This window comes from Oncorhynchus kisutch, linkage group LG5 (genome assembly GCF_002021735.2).
Source record: "Oncorhynchus kisutch isolate 150728-3 linkage group LG5, Okis_V2, whole genome shotgun sequence".
Lineage (NCBI taxonomy): Eukaryota > Metazoa > Chordata > Actinopteri > Salmoniformes > Salmonidae > Oncorhynchus > Oncorhynchus kisutch.
The window spans coordinates 70,334,150-70,360,933 of record NC_034178.2 but is presented as its reverse complement, the minus strand read 5'-3'; the positions used below and the strand labels follow the sequence as shown (position 1 = coordinate 70,360,933).

The 26,784-nt window shown below is 45.5% G+C and overlaps 1 protein-coding gene across 2 annotated transcripts in view; it reads left to right on the top strand.

The window, feature by feature from the left end:
• Nucleotides 1-26,784, top strand: part of pcbp4 (poly(rC) binding protein 4) — a 139,547-nt gene that overhangs the window by 70,739 nt on the left and 42,024 nt on the right. For both annotated transcript variants that reach the window (XM_031825752.1, XM_031825753.1), the window contains exons 2-4: nt 9,427-9,604; nt 13,238-13,261; nt 19,934-19,966. In XM_031825752.1, the coding sequence (XP_031681612.1) occupies nt 9,530-9,604; nt 13,238-13,261; nt 19,934-19,966 (132 nt within the window). In that variant the 5' untranslated portion in view covers nt 9,427-9,529. The remainder of the gene's footprint in view (nt 1-9,426; nt 9,605-13,237; nt 13,262-19,933; nt 19,967-26,784) is intronic.

The window sequence follows — 26,784 nt, the reverse complement described above, 5'->3', positions numbered from 1 at the left end:
ATAGAGAGATACCTCCTGTTTTCAGACACACATAGAGAGATACCTCCTGTTTTCAGACATAGAGAGATACCTCCTGTTTTCAGACATAGAGAGATACCTCCTGTTTTCAGACATAGAGAGATACCTCCTGTTTTCAGACAGAGAGATACCTCCTGTTTTCAGACACACATAGAGAGAGATACCTCCTGTTTTCAGACACACATAGAGAGAGATACCTCCTGTTTTCAGACACACATAGAGAGAGATACCTCCTGTTTTCAGACACACATAGAGAGAGATACCTCCTGTTTTCAGACACACATAGAGAGAGATACCTCCTGTTTTCAGACACATAGAGAGATACCTCCTGTTTTCAGACACATAGAGAGATACCTCCTGTTTTCAGACACATAGAGAGATACCTCCTGTTTTCAGACACATAGAGAGATACCTCCTGTTTTCAGACACATAGAGAGATACCTCCTGTTTTCAGACACATAGAGAGAGATACCTCCTGTTTTCAGACACATAGAGAGATACATCCTGACTTCCTACAAGCTTGTTTTATATTTGTTCAATTCATTATTTAGCCTTTATTTAACCTTTATTTAACTAGGCAAGTCAGTTAAGAAATTATTTTTTACAGTGACGACCTACCCCGTGCCAAACCCGGACGACGCAGGGCCAATTGTGCGCCGCCCTGTGATACAGCGATATTATCCACTTAAAACAAAGATGACTATTAGGATTGTTGGGTTGTGGCACTCTGCCAACGGCCTTGGTGGATCCCTTTTACACTATTGGTGGATCCCTTTAACACTATTGGTGGATCCCTTTCACACTATTGGTGGATCCCTTTAACACTATTGGTGGATCCCTTTTACACTATTGGTGGATCCCTTTAACACTATTGGTGGATCCCTTTAACACTATTGGTGGATCCCTTTCAGACTATTGGTGGATCCTTTTCACACTATTGGTGGATCCCTTTCAGACTATTGGTGGATCCTTTTCACACTATTGGTGGATCCCTTTCACACTATTGGTGGATCCTTTTCACACTATTGGTGGATCCCTTTAATACTATTGGTGGATCCCTTTCACACTGTTGTGCTAAATATTTTACTTTCTAGCTGACGGATGATGCATAACCTGGCCAGTAACCGTAGTAGCCTTAGTGTAGTGTAGACAGGGAAATGTGCCGGAGACTGCCTGGCTGTACTGACTAACTAACTGTGGAGCATGCAGAGGGGAGGGGGGAGGAGAGGAGCAGGGAGAGAAGATGGGAGGAGAGGAGAGCGGGGAGGGGAGGGGGAAAGAGAGCAGAGGGGAGAGCAGAGGAGAGGAGCGGGGAGAGAAGATGGGAGGAGAGGAGAGCGGGGAGGGGGAAAGAGAGCAGAGGGGAGAGCAGAGGAGAGGAGAATGAGAGGAGAGGGGATTGGCGGGGCGGGGAGGGGAGAAGGGAGATCTGTGAGGCCTTGACAGGCAGGCTGTGCGGCCATGCGTGACACATGAACTGTGCACGCTATGCTTCAGGGACAAACAGAAAACAACACAGTCCTATGCAAATGGTGCCTGTGGGCTGCAGCAGGAGCGATGGTTTAGAGAGTGTAATGGGTGAGGGATGGAGGATGCCATATATGTTACTAAGGCTGTAACTAGGGCTGTTACTATGTCTGTTACTGGGGATGTTACTATGTCTGTTACTGGGGATGTTACTATGTCTGTTACTAGGGATGTTACTAGGGCTGTTACTAGGGGTGTTATTAGGGCTGTTACTAGGGATGTTACTAGTGATATTACTAGGGTTATTACTAGGGATGTTATTAGACCTGTTACTTGGGCTGTTACTAGGAAAACAAATCAAAGGTATTTTGTCACGTGCGCCGATTACAACAGGTGTAGACCTTACGGTGAAATGCTTATTTACAGGCTCTAACCAACAGTGGAATTATTATTAATATTATTTTTTTAAGGTATTAGGTGAACAATAGGTAAGTAAAGAAATGAAAACATCAGTGAAAAGACAGTGAAAGATATCAGTAGAGAGACTATATACAGTAGAGAGGCTATATACAGTAGTGAGGCTATATACAGTAGAGAGGCTATATACAGTAGAGAGGCTATATACAGTAGTGGGGCTATATACAGTAGAGAGGCTATATACAGTAGTGAGGCTATATACAGTAGAGAGGCTATATACAGTAGAGGGGCTATATACAGTAGAGAGGCTATATACAGTAGGGAGGCTATATACAGTAAGGAGGCTATATACAGTAGTGAGGCTATATACAGTAGAGAGGCTATATACAGTAGAGATGCTATATACAGTAGGGAAGCTATATACAGTAGAGAGGCTATATACAGTAGTGAGGCTATATACACTAGAGAGGCTATATACAGTAGAGAGGCTATATACAGTAGTGGGGCTATATACAGTAGAGAGGCTATATACAGTAGTGAGGCTATATACAGTAGAGAGGCTATATACAGTAGAGAGGCTATATACAGTAGTGGGGCTATATACAGTAGAGAGGCTATATACAGTAGTGAGGCTATATACAGTAGAGAGGCTATATACAGTAGAGAGGCTATATACAGTAGAGAGACTATATACAGTAGAGAGGCTATATACAGTAGAGAGGCTATATACAGTAGAGAGGCTACATACAGACACTGGTTAGTCGGGCTGATTTGAGGTGGTATGTACATAGATAGATATATAGGTAGATATGGTTAAAGTGACTGAAATAAAGGGTTGGTCTATAATCAGAAACGGTCCTACTGTAGAATTAGAGAGGGGTGAGAGGGTAATTACTCTACATGTATTTCTGATAAACCCCTAGAAACAGCATCACATTTGTGACCTACTTTCAAGCAGAACTGTGTTTTGGGGAAGTGTGTGTGTGTGTGTGTGTGTGTGTGTGTGTGTGTGTGTGTGTGTTGTGTGTGTGTGTGTGTGTGTGTGTGTGTGTGTGTGTGTGTGTGTGTGTGTGTGTGTGTGTGTGTGTGTGGGGGGGGGTATGTGTGTGTGTGTGTGTGTGTGTGTGTGTGTGTGTGTGTGTGTGTGTGTGTGTGTGTGTGTGTGTGTGTGAGTGTGTGTGTGTGTGTTTCCCAGCAGCAGATTGTTACCCTGTAAACACAAACACACACACACTCCCTCCTCCCACAGCTGCAGTTCCTCAGGCGTGACAATTGAGTCTCTAATTACTGTAACCATGCTTCTGGCAGACAGGCAGTCTTAGGCTGACACACACGAACACCACACACACACTCTCACACACATACCACACCACAGGAGCTTGGTGGTATCTTAATTGGTGGAGAACAGGCTCGTGGTAATATCTGGAGTGGAATCAGTGGAACGGTATCAAATACATCAAACACATGTTTTCCATGTGTTTGATGCCGTTCAATTTGCTCCGTTATTATGAGCCGTCCTCCCCTCACCAGCCTCCACTGACACACCGCGGTATCTCAGCTGAGACACGACGACGGACGTCTAAGTGTCTAAATGTTTCTCACCAGACAGATGCAAAAGAGGATGAGTCATACAGACACATACAGACACTGCCATGTGGTGACTGTCTGCAGAGGCTTTTAAGCGTCTTGCAGGCGATTGGCATGTTCAAGCTAGAAGCTGATTTAATGCTCACTTAAGCTTTTGACAGATTCTCAATTAAGTTTTTTTTAAATTAGAGTGCTGATTTGCTGTGCTAGCTCCTGATACTTGGCAATCATGTTAATGTTCACAGTCTTGATTGGATCTTTTGTGTTGCACGGTCTTATATATATATATGTACACGTAGATGGCTAAATTTTCCATCCACTGCGAGTGTGCGCCAGGGGCAGGGAGGGGTTCCTGAGGGTGAGCTGGTGGAAGTTCCGGCTGACTGAGGCTCCAGGAGTCTCCTAAACTATGGCTCGTCAAGGCTCTGGCTGAGAGGGTGTACAGACCTTGGTGTGGTGGACTGTGTGCACTCTGGAGTTGTCTTCATCTGCTGGGGAGCTCTGGAGAGCAGAAGGATACTTCCGTGCCTCCGGCCGGGGTGACCTAGAGGGACATCGGTCGGGAAAGCAGCTGGGCCACCTCATAGTGGAAGTCCCAACGCCCCCATGGAAGTGGCGAATGCACTGGCCAGGGAGGCCTGAAGTAGAGTCTGTTAGTGGAGTAGATGGGCCGAGTCTGAGAGGTCTGAAGTAGAGTCTGTTTGGGGAGTAGATGGGCCGAGTCTGAGAGGTCTGAAGTAGAGTCTGTTAGTGGAGTAGATGGGCCGAGTCTGAGAGGTCTGAAGTAGAGTCTGTTTGGGGAGTAGATGGGCCGAGTCTGAGAGGTCTGAAGTAGAGTCTGTCTGGGGAGCAGGTCTGAAGAAGAGTCTGCTTGGGGAGCAGGTCTGAAGTAGAGTCTGTTTGGGGAGTAGATGGGCCGAGTCTGAGAGGTCTGAAGTAGAGTCTTTTTGGGGAGTAGATGGGCCGAGTCTGAGAGGTCTGAAGTAGAGTCTGTTTGGGGAGTAGATGGGCCGAGTCTGAGAGGTCTGAAGTAGAGTCTGTTTGGGGAGTAGATGGGCCGAGTCTGAGAGGTCTGAAGTTAAGTCTGTTAGCGGAGTAGATGGGCCGAGTCTGAGAGGTCTGAAGTAGAGTCTGTTTGGGGAGTAGATGGGCCGAGTCTGAGAGGTCTGAAGTAGAGTCTGTTTGGGGAGTAGATGGGCCGAGTCTGAGAGGTCTGAAGTAGAGTCTGTTTGGGGAGTAGATGGGCCGAGTCTGAGAGGTCTGAAGTAAAGTCTGTTAGCGGAGTAGATGGGCCGAGTCTGAGAGGTCTGAAGTAGAGTCTTTTTGGTGAGTAGATGGGCCGAGTCTGAGAGGTCTGAAGTAGAGTCTGTTTGGGGAGTAGATGGGCCGAGTCTGAGAGGTCTGAAGTAGAGTCTGTTTGGGGAGTAGATGGGCCGAGTCTGAGAGGTCTGAAGTAGAGTCTGTTTGGGGAGTAGATGGGCCGAGTTTGAGAGGTCTGAAATAAAGTCTGTTAGGGGAGTAGATGGGCCGAGTCTGAGAGGTCTGAAGTAGAGTCTGTTTGGGGAGTAGATAAGCCGAGTTTGAGAGGTCTGAAGGAAAGTCTGTTAGCGGGGTAGAGTCTGTTTGGGGAGTAGGTGGGCAGAGTCTGAGAGGTCTGAAGTAGAGTCTGTTTGGGGAGTAGATGGGCCGAGTCTGAGAGGTCTGAATTAAAGTATGTTAGGGGAGTAGATGGGGCGAGTCTGAGAGGTCTGAAGTAGAGTCTGTTTGGGGAGTAGATGGGCCGACTCTGAGAGGTCTGAAGTAGAGGCTGTTTGGGAAGCAGGTCTGAAGTAGAGTCTGTTTGGGGAGCAGGTCTGAAGTAGAGTCTGTTTGGGGAGCAGGTCTGAAGTAGAGTCTGTTTGGGGAGCAGGTCTGAAGTCTGGGAGTATCACCTATGGTGGGACTTCCGTGACAGGTCATAGAGCGTTAAAGGTCAGGAGACGGTGCTCCCACGGCAGGGAATCAGGCCGGGAGGGCCTTGAGTACTCCCTCCTGATCTCGTCCTGCTCATGACGTAGGTCCTCCTATTCCCTCATAAGCTCCCAACTGGTGAGGGTGTGGCCAACCCTTACTACTGAGGAGGCCTGGAGCAGGGCTGGTCGTCTGTATCCTGGGGCGTGGAAACAACTCCTCTTCAGGTTAATGCAACATCTTCTCTGTCGCTAGGTCAGAATCCAGCTCGAAGGACCATGTAAAAACAGCTAACTGGAGCTCGTCTGAGGGGGTCGGCTGTGAACGCCCTCACCCGCTAGTACTTAATGCCGATCAGGAGAACTGAGCACGCCCCCCCCCCCCCCCCCCCCCCCCATTCTCATCGACGGGTCTGTAGTGGAGCAGGTTGAGAGCTTCAACTTCCTTGGTGTCCACATCACCAACAAACTATCATTGTCCAAACACACTAAGACAGTCGTAAAGAGGGCATGACAAAGCCTATTCCCACTCAGGAGACTGAAAAGATTTGGCATGTACATCACTGGGGGCAAGCTTACTGCCATCCAGGACCTGTATACCAGGCGGTGTCAGAGGAAGGCCCTAAAAATTTCAACGACTCCAGCCACCCTAGACATAGACTGTTCTCCCTGCTACCCCACGGCAAGCGGTACTGGAGCGCCAAGTCTAGATCCAAAAGGCTTCTTAACAGCTTCTACCCCAAAGCCATAAGCCTCCTAAACAGTTAATCAAAGGGCTACTCAGACCCCTCTTTTACACTGCTGCTACTCTCTGTTATTATCTATGCATAGTCACTTTAATAAATCTACCTATATGTATATATCACTTCAATTACCTCGACTAACCGGTGCCCCCACACATTGACTCTGTACTGGTACCCCCTGTATATAGCCTCCACATTGACTCTGTACTGGTACCCCCTGTATATAGCCTCCACATTGACTCTGTACCGGTACCCCCTGTATATAGCCTCCACATTAACTCTGTACCGGTACCCCCTGTATATAGCCTCCACATTGACTCTGTACCGGTACCCCCTGTATATAGCCTCCACATTGACTCTGTACCGGTACCCCCTGTATATAGCCTCCACATTGACTCTGTACCGTAACACCCTGTATATAGCCTCCACATTGACTCTGTACCGGTACCCCCTGTATATAGCCTCCACATAGACTCTGTACCGGTACACCCTGCACCCTGTATATAGCCTCCACATAGACTCTGTACCGGTACCACCCTGTATATAGCCTCCACATTGACTCTGTACCGTAACACCCTGTATATAGCCTCCACATTGACTCTGTACCGTAACACCCTGTATATAGTCTCCACATTGACTCTGTACCGTAACACCCTGTATATAGCCTCCACATTGACTCTGTACCGTAACACCCTGTATATAGCCTCCACATTGACTCTGTACCGTAATACCCTGTATATAACCTCCACATTGACTCTGTACCGTAATACCCTGTATATAACCTCCACATTGACTCTGTACCGTAATACCCTGTATATAACCTCCACATTGACTCTGTACCGTAACACCCTGTATATAGCCTCCACATTGACTCTGTACCGGTACCCCCTGTATATAGCCTCCACATTGACTCTGTACCGTAACACCCTGTATATAGCCTCCACATTGACTCTGTACCGTAACACCCTGTATATAGCCTCCACTATTATTATTTTACTGCTGCTCTTTAATTATATGTTACTTTTATTTTTAATTTTTTACTTCTTAATACTTCTTAAAGCATTGTTGGTTAAGGGCTTGTAAAGTAAACATTTCACTGTAATGTCTACACCTGTTGGTTAAGGGCTTGTAAGTCAGCATTTCACTGTAATGTCTACACCTGTTGGTTAAGGGCTTGTAAGTCAGCATTTCACTGTAAGGTCTACACCTTGTTGTATTTCGGCGCATTGTGACAAATAAAATTAGATTTAACATTTTAATTGATTGTTAAGGTTCTGACTTGCTACAGGCTGTCTCACACACACACACACACACACAAACTCTCACACACACTCTCTCTCACACACACTCACACACACACACACACACACACACACACACACACACACACACACACACACACACACACACACACACACACACACACACACACACACACACACACACACAGACACACACACACACACACACACACAGAGAGACACAGACACACACACACAGAGACACACAGACACAGACACACACACACACACACACACACACACACAGACACAGACACAGACACAGACACTCTCTCACACACACACACACACACACACACACACACACACACACACACACACACACACACATCCTAGAAGAAGTCTTTGTGGTTCTATAAGGAAAGGAAAATGAATGTACATATTAACAGCTGTAATTCAGCTATACAATTGGAACCTTAGACTACATAGCCTAGATAGCATATCACTGAAGACACATAGTCACACAGCTACAGATAGGATGTCGACGTCTTGGCGGAGAGAGAGAGACTAATTACTGCTGCCAGTCACGACTTGTGACCTTTTCTCTCCAGCCAGCTAGAGATCTTATCTAATAGGACATAAATCAAGTGTGTATGTGGAGGTACTCCCAGGCCGCCTGGAATCATCTTCTACTGGTTTCCCTTTTCTTCCACCTAACACAGACTCGTACAGTAGCATTAGCATGCACACAATGACAGCTACGAACATGCAATTATTTACAGTAGCTGGCAATTCTCTACTTAGACGATAGTATGCATTACCTAAACAGGTAAGCAATGCTAACCGCTGGCAACAGAACACGAAGTTACATATTTAACAAGATAACCAACACTAGCAAGGTTTCAGTAGCATGGGGACCAATCATCAGAAACTATCCCCAACAACACAAGGCACAAACACTTCTAGAAGACAAACTGAAAACTTGGTCCCCAGCCAAACTTGGCGTCCTCATTGGCCAAAGATGATAACCACTCTGAGCTACAGTGGGAGGGGTCAGAGTCCACTTGTCCACATGTCCATGAAACCTGGCAGTGATTGAAGAGCTGAGAAGGGGATAAATCACCCTAAAGGGACTGTGGGGAAAGCCACATGCACAGGCATGGCCTTTTTTTACACATTGTGTTTCTTGTTCGTTGTCCCTGTCGTTATGTAGAAGAGTTTGAAAAGATAAGACCCTGGTTACAATGAGCTAAACTGTGTTGTTAACAACGACCTGTTTCTCTAACAGCGACCTGTTTCTCTGACAGTGACCTGTTTCTCTGACAGTGACCTGTTACTCTGACAGTGACCTGTTTCTCTGACAGTGACCTGTTTCTCTGACAGCGACCTGTTTCTCTAACAGCGACCTGTTTCTCTGACAGCGACCTGTTTCTCTGACAGTGACCTGTTTCTCTGACAGTGACCTGTTTCTCTAACAACGACCTGTTTCTCTGACAGTGACCCGTTTCTCTAACAACGACCTGTTTCTCTAACAACAACCTGTTTCTCTGACAATTACCTGTTTCTCTGACAATTACCTGTTTCTCTAACAACGACCTGTTTCTCTGACAGTGACCTGTTCCTCTGACAGTGACCTGTTTCTCTGACAGTGACCTGTTTCTCTAACAAGGACCTGTTTCTCTAACAACAACCTGTTTCTCTGACAGTGACCTGTTTCTCTAACAACAACCTGTTTCTCTGACAATTACCTGTTTCTCTAACAATTACCTGTTTCTCTAACAACAACCTGTTTCTCTGACAATTACCTGTTTCTCTGACAATTACCTGTTTCTCTGACAGTGACCTGTTTGTCTAACAACCTGTGATACAACCTGTGATACATTTCCGTTTTGGAAAATTAGACAATTGTTAAGTTTTCTGGGATAACTCAAAAGAAAAATCAATAATCAATAATCACTATAATCTATACTAACAAAGTGTTGTACTTCCTGTGTTTTCCTACAGAGGGCTGTGAAGAGAGAGAGAACCTCTCCCTTCACCCTGAGAGTCTGTCTGTCTGTCTGCAGAGCATCTTTCATGCGTCTCCTTGTGTCAGTCTCACATCAACATGAACTGTGAACAGGACTTTGGAGAGGGGGGCATGAACGTCACCCTTACGCTACGGCTCCTCATGCACGGAAAGGTAGGTCTGTCTGCTTGCCTTAGATGATGACACACACGTGGCCAGGGGTCGACTTGGTCTAGTCATCTAGTGGTCTAGTGGTCTAGTCATCTAGTGGTCTAGTGGTCTAGTCATCTAGTGGTCTAGTGGTCTAGTCATCTAGTGGTCTAGTCATCTAGTGGTCTAGTGGTCTAGTCATCTAGTGTTCTAGTGGTCTAGTGGTCTAGTGTTCTAGTGGTCTAGTGGTCTAGTGGTCTAGTGTTCTAGTGGTCTAGTGGTCTGGTGGTCTGGTGGTCTAGTGGTCTAGTGTTCTAGTGGTCTAGTGGTCTGGTGGTCTAGTGGTCTGGTGGTCTAGTGGTCTAGTGTTCTAGTGGTCTAGTGGTCTGGTGGTCTAGTGGCTGTCTGGGGTGGTCTAGTCATCTAGTGGTCTAGTCATCTAGTGGTCTAGTGGTCTAGTGGTCTAGTGTTCTAGTGGTCTAGTGGTCTAGTCATCTAGTGGTCTAGTGGTCTAGTGTTCTAGTGGTCTAGTGGTCTGGTGGTCTAGTGGTCTAGTGGTATAGTCATCTAGTGGTCTAGTGGTCTAGTGGTCTGGTGGTCTAGGCATCTAGTGGTCTAGTGTTCTAGTGGTCTAGTGGTCTGGTGGTCTAGTGGCTGTCTGGGGTGGTCTAGTGGTCTGGTGGTCTAGTGGCTGTCTGGGGTGGTCTAGTGGTCTAATGGTCTAGTGTTCTAGTGGTCTAGTGTTCTAGTGGTCTAGTGTTCTAGTGGTCTAGTGGTTGTCTGGGGTGGTCTAGTGTTCTAATGGTCTAGTGGCTGTCTGGGGTGGCATAGTGGTCTAGTGGCTGTCTGGAGTGGTCTAGTTGTCTAGTGGTCTAGTGGCTGTCTGGGGTGGTATAGTGGTCTAGCGGTATAGTCATATAGTGGTGTAGTGGTCTAGTGGCTGTCTGGAGTGGTCTAGTTGTCTAGTGGTCTAGTGGCTGTCTGGAGTGATCTAGTGGTCTAGTGTCTGTCTGGAGTTGTCTAGTGGTCTAGTGGCTGTCTGGAATGGTCTAGTGGTCTAGTGGCTGTCTGGAGTGGTCTACTGGTCTAGTGTCTGTCTGGAGTGGTCTACTGGTCTAGTGGCTGTCTGGGGTGGTCTAGTGGTCTAGTGGCTGCCTGGGGTGGTCTAGTGGTCTAGTGTTCTAGTGGTCTGGTGGTCTAGTGGCTGTCTGGGGTGGTCTAGTGTTCTAATGGTCTAGTGGCTGTCTGGAGTGGTCTAGTGGTCTAGTGGCTGTCTGTAGTGGTCTAGTGGCTGTCTGGAGTGGTCTAGTTGTCTAGTGGTCTAGTGGCTGTTTGGAGTGGTCTAGTGGCTGTCTGGAGTGTTCTAATGGTCTAGTGGCTGTCTGGAGTGGTCTACTGGTCTAGTGGCGCTCTGGAGTGGTCTAGTGGCTGTCTGGAGTGTTCTAATGGTCTAGTGGCTGTCTGGAGTGGTCTACTGGTCTAGTGGCTGTCTGGGGTGGTATAGTGTTCTAGTGGTATAGTGGTCTAGTGGTCTAGTGGCTGTCTGGGGTGGTCTAGTGGTCTAGTGGCTGTCTGGAGTGGTCTAGTGGTCTAGTGGCTGTCTGGGGTGGTCTAGTGGTCTAGTGGCTGTCTGGGGTGGCCTAGTGGTCTAGTGGCTGTCTTGGGTGGTCTAGTGGTCTAGTGGCTGTCTGGGGTGGTCTAGTGGTCTAGTGGCTGTCTGGGGTGGTCTAGTGGTCTAGTGGCTGTCTGGGGTGGTCTTGTGGTCTAGTGGCTGTCTGGGGTGGTATAGTGGTCTAGTAGTATAGTGCTATAGTGGTCTAGTGGTCTAGTGGTCTAGTGGCTGTCTGGGGTGGTCTAGTGTTCTAGTGGTCTAGTGGTCTACTGGCTGTTTGGAGTGGTATAGTGGTCTAGTGGTCTGGTGACTGTCTGGGGTGGTATAGTGTTCTAGTGGTCTAGTGGTCTGGTGACTGTCTGGGGTGGTCTAGTGGTCTAGTGGTCTAGTGGCTATCTGGGGTGGTCTAGTGGTCTAGTGGTCTGGTGACTGTCTGGGGTGGTCTAGTGGTCTGGTGACTGTCTGGGGTGGTATAGTGGTCCAGTGGTATAGTGGTATAGTAGTATAGTGGTATAGTGGTATAGTGGTATAGTGGTTTAGTGTTCTAGTGGTCTAGTGGTATAGTGGTTTAGTGTTCTAGTGGTCTAGTGGTATAGTGTTCTACTGTTATAGTGGTATAGTGTTCTAGTGGTATAGTGGTATAGTGGTCTAGTGGTATAGTGGTATAGTGTTCTACTGGTATAGTGGTCTAGTGGTATAGTGGTATAGTGTTCTACTGGTATAGTGGTCTAGTGGTATAGTGGTATAGTGTTCTACTGGTCTAGTGGTCTAGTGGTATAGTGGTATAGTGGTATAGTGGTATAGTGGTATAGTGTTCTACTGGTATAGTGGTATAGTGGTATAGTGGTATAGTGTTCTAGTGGTATAGTGTTCTAGTGGTATAGTGTTCTACTGGTCTAGTGGTATAGTGGTCTAGTGGTCTAGTGGTCTAGTGGTATAGTGGTATAGTGTTCTACTGGTATAGTGGTCTAGTGGTATAGTGGTATAGTGTTCTACTGGTATAGTGGTCTAGTGGTATAGTGGTCTAGTGGTATAGTGGTATAGTGGTCTAGTGGTATAGTGTTCTAGTGGTCTAGTGGTCTAGTGGTATAGTGTTCTACTGGTATAGTGGTCTAGTGGTCTAGTGATCTAGTGGTATGGTGGTATAGTGGTCTAGTGGTATAGTGGTATAGTGTTCTAGTTGTCTAGTGGTATAGTGGTATAATGTTCTAGTGGTCTAGTGGTATAGTGGTATAGTGTTCTAGTGGTCTAGTGGTATAGTGTTCTAGTGGTATAGTGTTCTACTGGTCTAGTGGTATAGTGGTCTAGTGGTCTAGTGGTATAGTGGTATAGTGGTATAGTGTTCTACTGGTCTAGTGGTTTAGTGGTCTAGTGGTCTAGTGGTCTAGTGGTATAGTGGTATAGTGTTCTAGTTGTATAGTGTTCTAGTGGTCTAGTGTTCTATTGGTCTAGTGGTCTGTTGACTGTCTGAGGTGGTCTAGTGGTCTGGTGACTGTCTGGGGTGGTCTAGTGGTCTAGTGGTATAGTGTTCTAGTGGCTGTCTGGGGTAGTCTAGTGTTCTAGTGGTCTAGTGGTCTAGTGGCTGTCTGGGGTGGTCTAGTGGTCTAGTGGCTGTCTGGGGTGGTCTAGTGGTCTAGTGGCTGTCTGGGTTGGTCTAGTGGTCTAGTTGCTGTCTGGGATGGTCTAGTGGTCTAGTGGTCTAGTGGCTGTCTGGGGTGGTCTAGTGGTCTAGTTGCTGTCTGGGGTGGTCTAGTGGTCTAGTGGCTGTCTGGGGTGGTCTAGTGGTCTAGTGGCTGTTTATGGGGGTCTAGTGACTGTCTGGGGTGGTATAGTGGCTGTCTGGGGTGGTCTAATGGCTGTCTAGGGGATCTAGTGACTGTCTTGGGAGGTCTAGTGGCTGTCTAGGTGGGTCCAGTGGCTGTCTTAGGTGGTATGGTGGTGTAGTGTTATAGTGGTCTACCACCCCAGAGAGCAACTTGACCACTAGATGACTCCTGACAGAATGAAATCAATATAGTGACATTTTCCTTTCTTTCCTTTTGCAGGAAGTTGGCAGCATCATCGGAAAGGTGAGACGCAGCCATTCTCTCTCTGTCTCTTTCTGTATCTCTCTGTCTCTCTCTGTCTCTTTCTGTATCTCTCTGTCTCTCAATTCAATTCAATTCAATTCAAGGGCTTTATTGGCATGGGAAACATGTGTTAACATTGCCAAAGCAAGTGAGGTAGATATTCTGTATCTCTCTGTCTCTCTCTGTCTCTTTCTGTATCTCTCTGTCTCTCTCTTTCTGTATCTCTCTGTCTCTCTCTCTTTCTGTATCTCTGTCTCTCTCTCTTTCTGTATCTCTCTGTCTCTCTCTTTATGTATCTCTCTGTATCTCTCTGTCTCTCTCTTTCTGTTTCTCTCTGTATCTCTCTGTCTCTCTCTTTCTGTTTCTCTCTGTATCTCTCTGTCTCTCTCTTTCTGTTTCTCTCTGTATCTCTCTGTCTCTCTCTTTCTGTTTCTCTCTGTATCTCTCTGTCTCTCTCTTTATGTATCTCTCTGTATCTCTCTGTCTCTCTCTTTCTGTTTCTCTCTGTCTCTGTCTGTATCTCTCTGTCTCTCTCTGTCTATATCTCTCTGTCTCTCTCTGTATCTCTCTGTCTCTCTCTGTCTATATCTCTCTGTCTCTCTCTGCATCTCTCTGTCTCTCTCTATCTGTATCTCTCTGTCTCTCTCGCTGTCTCTCTCTCTGTCTCTCTCTGTATCTCTCTGTCAATTCAATTCAATTCAATTCAAGGGCTTTATTGGCATGTGAAACATGTTTTAACATTGCCAAAGCAAGTGAGGTAGATAATATATAAAGTGAATATATAAAGTGAAATAAACAATAAAAGATTAACAGTAAACATTACACATACAGAAGTTTCAAAACAATAAAGACATTACAAATGTCATATTATATATATACAGTGTTTTAACAATGTACCAATGGTTAAAGGACACAAGATAAAATAAATAAGCATAAATATGGGTTGTATTTACAATGGTGTTTGTTCTTCACTGGTTGCCCTTTTCTTGTGACAACAGGTCACAAATCTTGCTGCTGTGATGGCGCACTGTGGAATTTCACCCAGTAGATATGGGAGTTTATCAAAATTGGATTTGTTTTCGAATTCTTTGTGGATCTGTGTAATCTGAGGGAAATATGTCTCTCTAATATGGTCATACATTGGGCAGGAGGTTAGGAAGTGCAGCTCAGTTTCCACCTCATTTTGTGGGCAGTGAGCACATAGCCTGTCTTCTTTTGAGAGCCATGTCTGCCTACGGCGGCCTTTCTCAATAGCAAGGCTATGTTCACTGAGTCTGTACATAGTCAAAGCTTTCCTTAATTTTGGGTTAGTCACAGTGGTCAGGTATTCTGCCGGTGTGTACTCTCTGTGTAGGGCCAAATAGCATTCTAGTTTGCTCTGTTTTTTTTGTGTTAATTGTCTGTCTGTCTGTCTGTCTGTCTGTCTGTCTGTCTGTCTGTCTGTCTGTCTGTCTGTCTGTCTGTCTGTCTGTCTGTCTGTCTGTCTGTCTGTCTGTCTGTCTGTCTGTCTGTCTGTCTGTCTGTCTGTCTGTCTGTCTGTCTGTCTCTGTCTCTGTCTCTGTCTCTGTCTCTCTCTCTCTCTCTCTCTCTGTCTCTCTCTCTCTCATCCTCTCCCTCATCCTCTCTCTCTCTCTTTCCCCTCTCCCTCTCCTTTCTCTCACTCTCTCCCTCCCTCCCCCTCCCCCTATGTCATCATCCCTGTGGTCTGTGAATCAGTTGGCACAATCCTGTAGACCAGAGCCTTAATATTGATTATCCAAATATAAGGCTCTGGTGTAGACTGACTAGACATACAGAGTTCCTGGGTGAGGTTGTTGTTTCGATCAGGTCATATTCAGTAGTAATCAGTTCCTATAACAGCTCTCTCAGGTACTTGTCAGTAGTAATCTGTTCCTATAACAGCTCTCTCAGGTACTTGTCAGTAGTCATCTGTTCCTATAACAGCTCTCTCAGGTACTTGTCAGTAGTAATCTGTTCCTATAACAGCTCTCTCAGGTACTTGTCAGTAGTAATCTGTTCCTATAACAGCTCTCTCAGGTACTTGTCAGTAGTAATCTGTTCCTATAACAGCTCTCTCAGGTACTTGTCAGTAGTAATCTGTTCCTATAACAGCTCTCTCAGGTACTTGTCAGTAGTAATCTGTTCCTATAACAGCTCTCTCAGGTGCTGTTCAGTAGTAATCTGTTCCTATAACAGCTCTCTCAGGTGCTGTTCAGTAGTAATCTGTTCCTATAACAGCTCTCTCAGGTGCTGTTCAGTAGTAATCTGTTCCTATAACAGCTCTCTCAGGTGCTGTTCAGTAGTAATCTGTTCCTATAACAGCTCTCTCAGGTGCTGTTCAGTAGTAATCTGTTCCTATAACAGCTCTCTCAGGTGCTGTTCAGTAGTAATCTGTTCCTATAACAGCTCTCTCAGGTGCTGTTCAGTAGTAATCTGTTCCTATAACAGCTCTCTCAGGTGCTGTTCAGTAGTAATCTGTTCCTATAACAGCTCTCTCAGGTGCTGTTCAGTAGCATCTCCTCTTTCTTAACATAGTATCATTTTAAATACATTTGAGGAGGAATTATATTATATTAGTATGATGTCTGGCTCCTGCGTCAACATCAAGTTGTACTTGTAATCTAGATACTAGAGACTCCAGTGATCATGAGGAGCCACAAAGAAAAGATACAGTACTCTGTTATTAACTGACAGACAAACACCTTCAGGCTTGATCTTCTGTGTGGTCCTGAACAGTGAGAACAACGTTAAAGGTTGATGACTGCACACTACACTCAACCCTGTGGCGTACTCACAGGCATACAACCAGGCAGTGTACTGTAACACACAGGCATACAACCAGGCAGTGTACTGTAACACACAGGCATGCAGCCAGGCAGTGTCCTGTAACACACAAGCATACAGCCAGGCACTGTACTGTAACTCACAGGCATACAACCAGGCAGTGTACTGGACACACTGCAGCCGTACAGTGGCTGTGTGTCCTTGGCTCTACCCAGCACTACCCAGCAGAGCCAATGCAGACATCAGAGCTTGTCCTGAGGGTTGACATCCAGCTAACCTGCTGCTAATACACCTCTCTAACACACACACACACACACACACACACACACACACACACACACACACAACACACACACACACACACACACACACACACACACACGCACACACACACACAGAGAGAGAGAGGGCCCTGTAGATATCAAACATCAGAGCTTATCCTGAGGGCTGACCTCCAGCAAACCTGCTGACAATACACCTGAGCCAGTCATTTCATCTAGCTAGTTCTCCACGTACTGTACTATAGTAGGAGACGGAGTCCAGATCCACAATAGAACAGTAGAACAGTGGAATAGTGGAACAGTAGAACAGTGGAATAGTGGAACAGTAGAACAGCAGAACAGTGGAAGAGAAGAACAGTAGAACAGTAGAACCGGCCTGCCTGCCTGCAGACATTAGAGCTTGTCTGGCTCAGGGATTACCCTGCTGCTAAAATAACTCTGACACACACACACACACACGCACGCACACACACACACACGCACACGCACACACAGACACGCACATAGACACACATACAGACAAGCACACAGACACAGACAGACACGCACGAAGACACGCACACAGGTACACACACACACACACACACACACATACAGATGGACACACACACACACACACAATCAGATGGACACACACAGATACAGGAGCAGGAGCAGTCCTATTCCATCTAGAGCAATCAGGAGCAGTCCTACCCCCTCTAGAGCAATCAGGAGCAGTCCTATTCCATCTAGAGCAATCAGGAGCAGTCCTTTTCCATCTAGAGCAATCAGGAGCAGTCCTATTCCATCTAGAGCAATCAGGAGCAGTCCTATTCCATCTAGAGCGGTCAGGAGCAGTCCTATTCAGTCTAGAATGGTCAGGAGCAGTCCTATTCCATCTAGAATAGTCAGGAGCAGTCCTATTCCATCTAGAATAGTCACGAGCAATTCTATTCCATATAGAATAGTCAGGAGCAGTCCTATTCCATCTAGAATAGTCAGGAGCAGTCCTATTCCGTCTAGAATGGTCAGGAGCAGTCCTATTCCATCTAGAGCAGTTAAGAACAATCCTATTCCATCTAGAGTGGTCAGGAGCAGTCCTACTCCATCTAGAGCGGTGAAGAGCAGTCCTACTCCATCTAGAGCGGTGAAGAGCAGTCCTACTCCATCTAGAGCAATCAGGAGCAGTCCTATTCCATATAGAGCTGTCAGGAGCAGTCCTATTCCATCTTGAGCAATCAGGAGCAGTCCTATTCCATATAGAGCAATCAGAAGCAGTACTATTCCATCTAGAGCAATCGGAAGCAGCCCTATTCCATATAGAGCTGTCAGGAGCAGTCCTATTCCATCTAGAATAGTCAGGAGCAATCCTATTCCATCTAGAATAGTCAGGAGCAATCCTATTCCATATAGAATAGTCAGGAGCAGTCCTATTCCATCTAGAATAGTCAGGAGGAGTCCTATTCCATCTAGAATGGTCAGGAGCAGTCCTTTTCCATCTAGAGAAGTTAAGAACAATCCTATTCCATCTAGAGCAGTTAAGAACAATCCTATTCCATCTAGAGTGGTCAGGAGCAGTCCTATTCCATCTAGAGCGGTTAGGAGCAGTCCTACTCCATCCACAGTGGTCAGGAGCAGTCCTACTCCATCTAGAGCTGCCAGGAGCAGTCCTATTCCATCTAGAGCAGTCAGGAGCAGTCTTATTCCATCTAAAGCAGTCAGGAGCTGTCCTATTCCATCTAGAGAGGTCAGGAGCAGTCCTATTCCATCTAGAGAGGTCAGGAGCAGTCCTATTCCGTCTGAAACAGTCAGGAGCAGTCCTATTCCACCTAGAGAGGTCAGGAGCAGTCCTATTCCGTCTGAAACAGTCAGGAGCAGTCCTATTCCACCTAGAACAGTCAGGAGCAGTCCTATTCCATCTAGAGCTGTCAGGAGCAGTCCTATTCCATCTAGAGCGGTCAGGAGCAGTCCTACTCTATCTTGAACAGTCAGGAACAATCCTATTCCATCTTGAGCAGTCAGGAGCAGTCCTATTCCACCTAGAACAGTCAGGAGCAGTCATATTCCATCTAGAGCAGTCAGGAGCAGTCCTATTCCATCTAGAATTGTCATTGAGCAGTCCTGTCTAGAACAGTCAGGAGCAGTCCTATTCCATCTAGAACAATCGGAAGCAGTTCTATTCCATCTAGAACAGTCAGGAGCAGTCCTATTCCATCTAGAGCAGTCAGGAGCAGTCCTATTCCATCTAGAGTGGTCAAGACCAGTTCTATTCCATCTAGAATAGTCATGAGCAGTCCTATTCTGTCTAGAACAGTCAGGAGCAGTCCTATTCCATCTAGAATAGTCAGGAGCAGTCCTCTTCCATCTAGAATAGTCAGGAGCAATCCTATTCCATCTAGAACCGTCAGGAGCAGTCCTATTCCGTCTTGACCAGTCAGGAGCAGTCCTATTCGGTCTTGAACAGTCAGGAGCAGTCCTATTCCATCTAGAGCGGTCAGGAGCAGTCCTATTCCATATAGAGCTGTCAGGGGCAGTCCTATTCCATTTAGAACAGTCCAAACCAGTCAGACCATCAAAAGCAATCAGGTGCTCAGAGTGGATGGATGTGTACTCTACTGTAGTTCTTTTACCTCCACTGTGATTTAAAAGCCAAAAACAGCAAACTGACAACCACACCACTAGGTCTGCTTTATATTTATATCGATGATTGACTAAACTTAGAAAACATGGGTGTTCAATACACATAATATTTTGTATGTCCAAAATGTCTATAGGCCAACATATCACAGATTGCATATTTTACAGAATACCAGTTTGCCATGTTGTAGCAGCTGGATACTGGATTATTTACGTGATTGGTTCCACCTCCTCCACACCAATCTATGGTCCCTCAAAAGGAACAACTCTCTCTCTCTCTCTCTCTCTCTCTCTCTCTCTCTCTGTCTCTCTGTATCTCTCTCTCTCTCTGTCTCTCTGTATCTCTCTCTCTCTCTCTGTCTCTCTGTATCTCTCTCTTTATCTCTCTATATATATATATCTCTCTCTCGCTCTCTCTCTCTCTCTCTCTTTCTCTGTCTCTCTGTATCTCTCTCTCTCTCTCTGTCTCTCTGTATCTCTCTCTTTATCTCTCTCTCTATATATATCTCTCTCTCGCTCTCTCTCTCTGTGTCGCTCTCTCCTTCTCTCTCTCTCTGTCTCTCTCTTTCTTTCTCTCTTTCTCTCTCTCTCACTCTGTGTTAAAGTCATTCAGGGGTTATTGGTACCTCCCCCGACCAATCTATGGTCCCTCAACAGGAACAGAATGCTCCCCAAGAGACACATTCATGCACAAGCCTTATTGCTCTGGATCTGATATTCCTTTTAGGATTCCTCCATAATAGCCAAGTCAGATAAAAAGACAATGAAGGACACATTGAAATGCAGTGTTTACCGAACTCACTTCTAAAAACAACACCTCCCAACGTGTGTGTTACAGTAAGGATTCTGTTGTATGTCTGAAATATGTTGGACTTATAATTGAACCACATCAAACTCATTGAATAATAATGAGAAGTTTGAAGGAGTGAAGGACAGAACTCTAAACAAAACCTGTTGAATGTGTCTAAAAGTTTGTCTTTCCACTCCACAGAAAGGAGAGACGGTGAAGAAAATACGAGAAGAGGTAAGTTCTCCAGATTACATACTGTAGTAACACGGTCCTCTGTAGCTCAGCTGGTAAAGCACGGTGCTTACAATTACACGATTGTGGGGTTTGATTCCTGGGACCGCCCATAAGTAAAACAAATGATGGAAGGTGATTTTGATAAAAGCCTTTTCTAAATGGTATATTTTCTATTACATTATTAAACCTGCAGTACTTACACACCTGAAATTGAGATACAGTATCCATGGATACACACACACTACCTGTCAAAAGTTCTAGAACACCTGCTCATTCAAGGCTTTTTCTTTATTTTAAAAAATAAAGAAAAACCCTTGAATGAGTAGGTGTTCTAAATATTTTGACCGGTAGTGTACATACTTAACATTTAGGTATATAGCTTAAAGAGAAACCCAACACATTTTGTCCTGTACCTCTATATATACCTCCATATCTCAGCTTCTTGGTTTCTACAGTCAGGTTGTGATGGATCCACATAAATACTTTATTTCCATCTAGATCTAGAAACCAAACACATATTTTCCTACGCTCCTATATCTATCTATATAATGCACCTCGGCATCTCCGCTGACAGGAAGAGGAAGCATGAATATTTTAGTCTCAAGGGCAACCGATTCACAGCACAAACCCACAAAATCACTACAACATAATAAGTGGCACAAGATTGCAAAGCTATGAAGGTGAAGTGAAATGGAAAGACACTGAAACATGACAGGAAGTATAATGGGTGACTGAAACATGACAGGAAGTATAATGGGTGACTGAAACATGACAGGAAGTATAATGGGTGACTGAAACATGACAGGAAGTATAATGGGTGACTGAAACATGACAGAAAGTATAATGGGTGACTGAAACATGACAGGAAGTATAATGGGTGACTGAAACATGGAAGAAAGTATAATGGGTGACTGAAACATTAATGAAAGTATAATGGGTGACTGAAACATGACAGAAAGTATAATGGGTGACTGAAACATGACAGAAAGTATAATGGGTGACTGAAACATGACAGAAAGTATAATGGGTGACTGAAACATGACAGAAAGTATAATGGGTGACTGAAACATGACAGAAAGTATAATGGGTGACTGAAACATGACAGAAAGTATAATGGGTGACTGAAACATGGAAGAAAGTATAATGGTTGACTGAAACATGAATGAAAGTATAATGGTTGACTGAAACATTAATGAAAGTATAATGGGTGACTGAAACATTAATGAAAGTATAATGGGTGACTGAAACATGAATGAAAGTATTATGGGTGACTGAAACATGACAGAATGTATAATGGGTGACTGAAACATGACAGAAAGTATAATGGGTGACTGAAACATGACATAAAGTATAATGGGTGACTGAAACATGACAGAAAGTATAAGGGTGACTGAAACATGGAAGAAAGTATAATGGGTGACTGAAACATGGAAGAAAGTATAATGGGTGACTGAAACATGACAGAAAGTATAATGGGTGACTGAAACATTAATGAAAGTATAATGGGTGACTGAAACATTAATGAAAGTATAATGGGTGACTGAAACATGGAAGAAAGTATAATGGGTGACTGAAACATGACAGAAAGTATAATGGGTGACTGAAACATGGAAGAAAGTATAATGGATGACTGAAACATGACAGAAAGTATAATGGGTGACTGAAACATGGAAGAAAGTATAATGGGTGACTGAAACATTAATGAAAGTATAATGGGTGACTGAAACATTAATGAAAGTATAATGGGTGACTGAAACATTAATGAAAGTATAATGGGTGACTGAAACATTAATGAAAGTATAATGGGTGACTGAAACATGAATTAAAGTATTATGGGTGACTGAAACATGACAGAATGTATAATGGGTGACTGAAACATGACAGAAAGTATAATGGGTGACTGAAACATGACATAAAGTATAATGGGTGACTGAAACATGACAGAAAGTATAAGGGTGACTGAAACATGGAAGAAAGTATAATGGGTGACTGAAACATGGAAGAAAGTATAATGGGTGACTGAAACATGACAGAAAGTATAATGGGTGACTGAAACATTAATGAAAGTATAATGGGTGACTGAAACATTAATGAAAGTATAATGGGTGACTGAAACATGGAAGAAAGTATAATGGGTGACTGAAACATGACAGAAAGTATAATGGGTGACTGAAACATGGAAGAAAGTATAATGGATGACTGAAACATGACAGAAAGTATAATGGGTGACTGAAACATGGAAGAAAGTATAATGGGTGACTGAAACATTAATGAAAGTATAATGGGTGACTGAAACATTAATGAAAGTATAATGGGTGACTGAAACATTAATGAAAGTATAATGGGTGACTGAAACATTAATGAAAGTATAATGGGTGACTGAAACATTAATGAAAGTATAATGGGTGACTGAAACATGGAAGAGTGTATAATGGGTGACTGAAACATGACAGAAAGTATAATGGGTGACTGAAACATGACAGAAAGTATAATGGGTGACTGAAACATTAATGAAAGTATAATGAGTGACTGAAACATTAATGAAAGTATAATGGGTGACTGAAACATGGAAGAGTGTATAATGGGTGACTGAAACATGACAGAAAGTATAATGGGTGACTGAAACATGACAGAAAGTATAATGGGTGACTGAAACATTAATGAAAGTATAATGGGTGACTGAAACATGGAAGAAAGTATAATGGGTGACTGAAACATGACAGAAAGTATAATGGGTGACTGAAACATGGAAGAACGTATAATGGATGACTGAAACATGACAGAAAGTATAATGGGTGACTGAAACATGGAAGAAAGTATAATGGGTGACTGAAACATTAATGAAAGTATAATGGGTGACTGAAACATTAATGAAAGTATAATGGGTGACTGAAACATGACAGAAAGTATAATGGGTGACTGAAACATGACAGAAAGTATAATGGGTGACTGAAACATGACAGAAAGTATAATGGGTGACTGAAACATTAATGAAAGTATAATGGGTGACTGAAACATTAATGAAAGTATAATGGGTGACTGAAACATGGAAGAGTGTATAATGGGTGACTGAAACATGACAGAAAGTATAATGGGTGACTGAAACATGACAGAAAGTATAATGGGTGACTGAAACATTAATGAATGTATAATGGGTGACTGAAACATTAATGAAAGTATAATGGGTGACTGAAACATGACAGAAAGTATAATGGGTGACTGAAACATGGAAGAAAGTATAATGGGTGACTGAAACATGACAGAAAGTATAATGGGTGACTGAAACGTGACAGAAAGTATAATGGGTGACTGAAACATTAATGAAAGTATAATGGGTGACTGAAACATGGAAGAAAGTATAATGGGTGACTGAAACATGACAGAAAGTATAATGGGTGACTGAAACATTAATGAAAGTATAATGGGTGACTGAAACATTGGATCAGGTCCCAGGTCTGTCAGGGCCCAGGTCTGTCAGGGCCCAGGTCTGTCAGGGCCCAGGTCTGTCAGGGCCCAGGTCTATCAGTGCCCAGGTCTGTCAGGGTCCAGGTCTATCAGGGCCCAGGTCTATCAGGGCCCAGGTCTATCAGGGCCCAGGTCTGTCATGGCCCAGGTCTATCAGGGCCCAGGTCTATCAGGGCCCAGGTCTATCAGGGCCCAGGTCTATCAGGGCCCAGGTCTATCAGGGCCCAGGTCTGTCAGGGCCCAGGTCTATCAGGGCCCAGGTCTATCAGGGCCCAGGTCTATCAGGGCCCAGGTCTGACAGGGCCCAGGTCTATCAGGGTCCAGGTCTGACAGGGTCCAGGTCTGACAGGGTCCAGGTCTGACAGGGCCCAGGTCTATCAGGGTCCAGGTCTGTCAGGGCCCAGGTCTATCAGGGCCCAGGTCTAGCAGAATCTGTGCAGAAGATCTAGGTGCTGCTGTAGGCCCTCCTGGGTTGGGGACAGAAGTACCAGATAATCAGCAAACAGTAGACATTTGACATCAGATTGCTGTGATAAAGTAAATCTGTCTCCACGATGGAGATAAAAACCTTATCATGGGAAGATGCAGGGAGTGTTTCAGATTGACCAGAGCCTGAGTGAGATCACGTACGCACAGACACACACACACACACACACCGGAAGAAACAGACAGGAGCTAGGAGCCCTGCAGTACAATGAATCACACACACACACACATGAGACAGACACACAGACGTGCATACACACACACGCAGAGCTGAGACACACTCATGCAGGCATGCGCAGACAGAGTGACAGAGATCACATGTAAATGAAACAGACAGGAGAGGACCTGGGAACCTTGTAATGCAATGAATCACACACACACGGACAAGACACATACACACAGACACAAATCTTTAGCCATTGTCAGTGAGTCCTCAGATGAGCTGGTTGCTGAAAGACTCAGAGTGGGGAGGAAGGATATAAAACACCATCATTACAGCCTTCCTGTTCTCCCCCTTTATCTTCCTGTTCTCTCCCTTTCTCTTCCTGTTCCCCCCCTTTCTCTTCCTGTTCTCCCCCTTTCTCTTCCTGTTCTCCCCCTTTATCTTCCTGTTCTCCCCCTTTCTCTTCCTGTTCTCCCCCTTTATCTACCTGTTCTCCCCCTTTCTCTTCCTGTTCTCTCCCTTTCTCCCTCTGTTCTCCCTCCATTCTCTCCCTGTCTCCCTCCATTCTCCCTCCGTTCTACCTCCGTTCTCCCTCCATTCTCTCCCTGTCTCCCTCCGTTCTCCCTCCATTCTCCCTCCGTTCTCCCTCCATTCTCCCCCTTTCTCTCCCTGTCTCCCTCCGTTCTCCCTCCGTTCTCCCTCCGTTCTCCCTCCGTTCTCTCTCCATTCTCCCCCTTTATCTTCCTGTTCTCCCCCTTTCTCTCCCTGTCTCCCTCTGTTCTCCCCCGTTCTCCCTCCGTTCTCCCTCATTGTCTCTTTCCATTCTCCCCCTTTATCTTCCTGTTCTCCTCTGTTCTCCCTCCATTCTCTCTCCATTCTTCCCCTTTATCTTCTTGTTCTCCCCCTTTCTCTCCCTGTCTCCCTCTGTTCTCCCCCGTTCTCCCTCCGTTCTCCCTCATTGTCTCTTTCCATTCTCCCCCTTTATCTTCCTGTTCTCCCCCGTTCTCCCTCCATTCTCTCTCCATTCTCCCCCTTTATTACGCACAGACACACACACACACACACACCGGAAGAAACAGACAGGAGCTAGGAGCCCTGCAGTACAATGAATCACACACACACACACATGAGACAGACACACAGACGTGCATACACACACACGCAGAGCTGAGACACACTCATGCAGGCATGCGCAGACAGAGTGACAGAGATCACATGTAAATGAAACAGACAGGAGAGGACCTGGGAACCTTGTAATGCAATGAATCACACACACACGGACAAGACACATACACACAGACACAAATCTTTAGCCATTGTCAGTGAGTCCTCAGATGAGCTGGTTGCTGAAAGACTCAGAGTGGGGAGGAAGGATATAAAAACACCATCATTACAGCCTTCCTGTTCTCCCCCTTTATCTTCCTGTTCTCTCCCTTTCTCTTCCTGTTCCCCCCTTTCTCTTCCTGTTCTCCCCCTTTCTCTTCCTGTTCTCCCCCTTTATCTTCCTGTTCTCCCCCTTTCTCTTCCTGTTCTCCCCCTTTATCTACCTGTTCTCCCCCTTTCTCTTCCTGTTCTCTCCCTTTCTCCCTCTGTTCTCCCTCCATTCTCTCCCTGTCTCCCTCCATTCTCCCTCCGTTCTACCTCCGTTCTCCCTCCATTCTCTCCCTGTCTCCCTCCGTTCTCCCTCCATTCTCCCTCCGTTCTCCCTCCATTCTCCCCCTTTCTCTCCCTGTCTCCCTCCGTTCTCCCTCCGTTCTCCCTCCGTTCTCCCTCCGTTCTCTCTCCATTCTCCCCCTTTATCTTCCTGTTCTCCCCCTTTCTCTCCCTGTCTCCCTCTGTTCTCCCCCGTTCTCCCTCCGTTCTCCCTCATTGTCTCTTTCCATTCTCCCCCTTTATCTTCCTGTTCTCCTCTGTTCTCCCTCCATTCTCTCTCCATTCTTCCCCTTTATCTTCTTGTTCTCCCCCTTTCTCTCCCTGTCTCCCTCTGTTCTCCCCCGTTCTCCCTCCGTTCTCCCTCATTGTCTCTTTCCATTCTCCCCCTTTATCTTCCTGTTCTCCCCCGTTCTCCCTCCATTCTCTCTCCATTCTCCCCCTTTATTACGCACAGACACACACACACACACACACCGGAAGAAACAGACAGGAGCTAGGAGCCCTGCAGTACAATGAATCACACACACACACACATGAGACAGACACACAGACGTGCATACACACACACGCAGAGCTGAGACACACTCATGCAGGCATGCGCAGACAGAGTGACAGAGATCACATGTAAATGAAACAGACAGGAGAGGACCTGGGAACCTTGTAATGCAATGAATCACACACACACGGACAAGACACATACACACAGACACAAATCTTTAGCCATTGTCAGTGAGTCCTCAGATGAGCTGGTTGCTGAAAGACTCAGAGTGGGGAGGAAGGATATAAAAACACCATCATTACAGCCTTCCTGTTCTCCCCCTTTATCTTCCTGTTCTCTCCCTTTCTCTTCCTGTTCCCCCCTTTCTCTTCCTGTTCTCCCCCTTTCTCTTCCTGTTCTCCCCCTTTATCTTCCTGTTCTCCCCCTTTCTCTTCCTGTTCTCCCCCTTTATCTACCTGTTCTCCCCCTTTCTCTTCCTGTTCTCTCCCTTTCTCCCTCTGTTCTCCCTCCATTCTCTCCCTGTCTCCCTCCATTCTCCCTCCGTTCTACCTC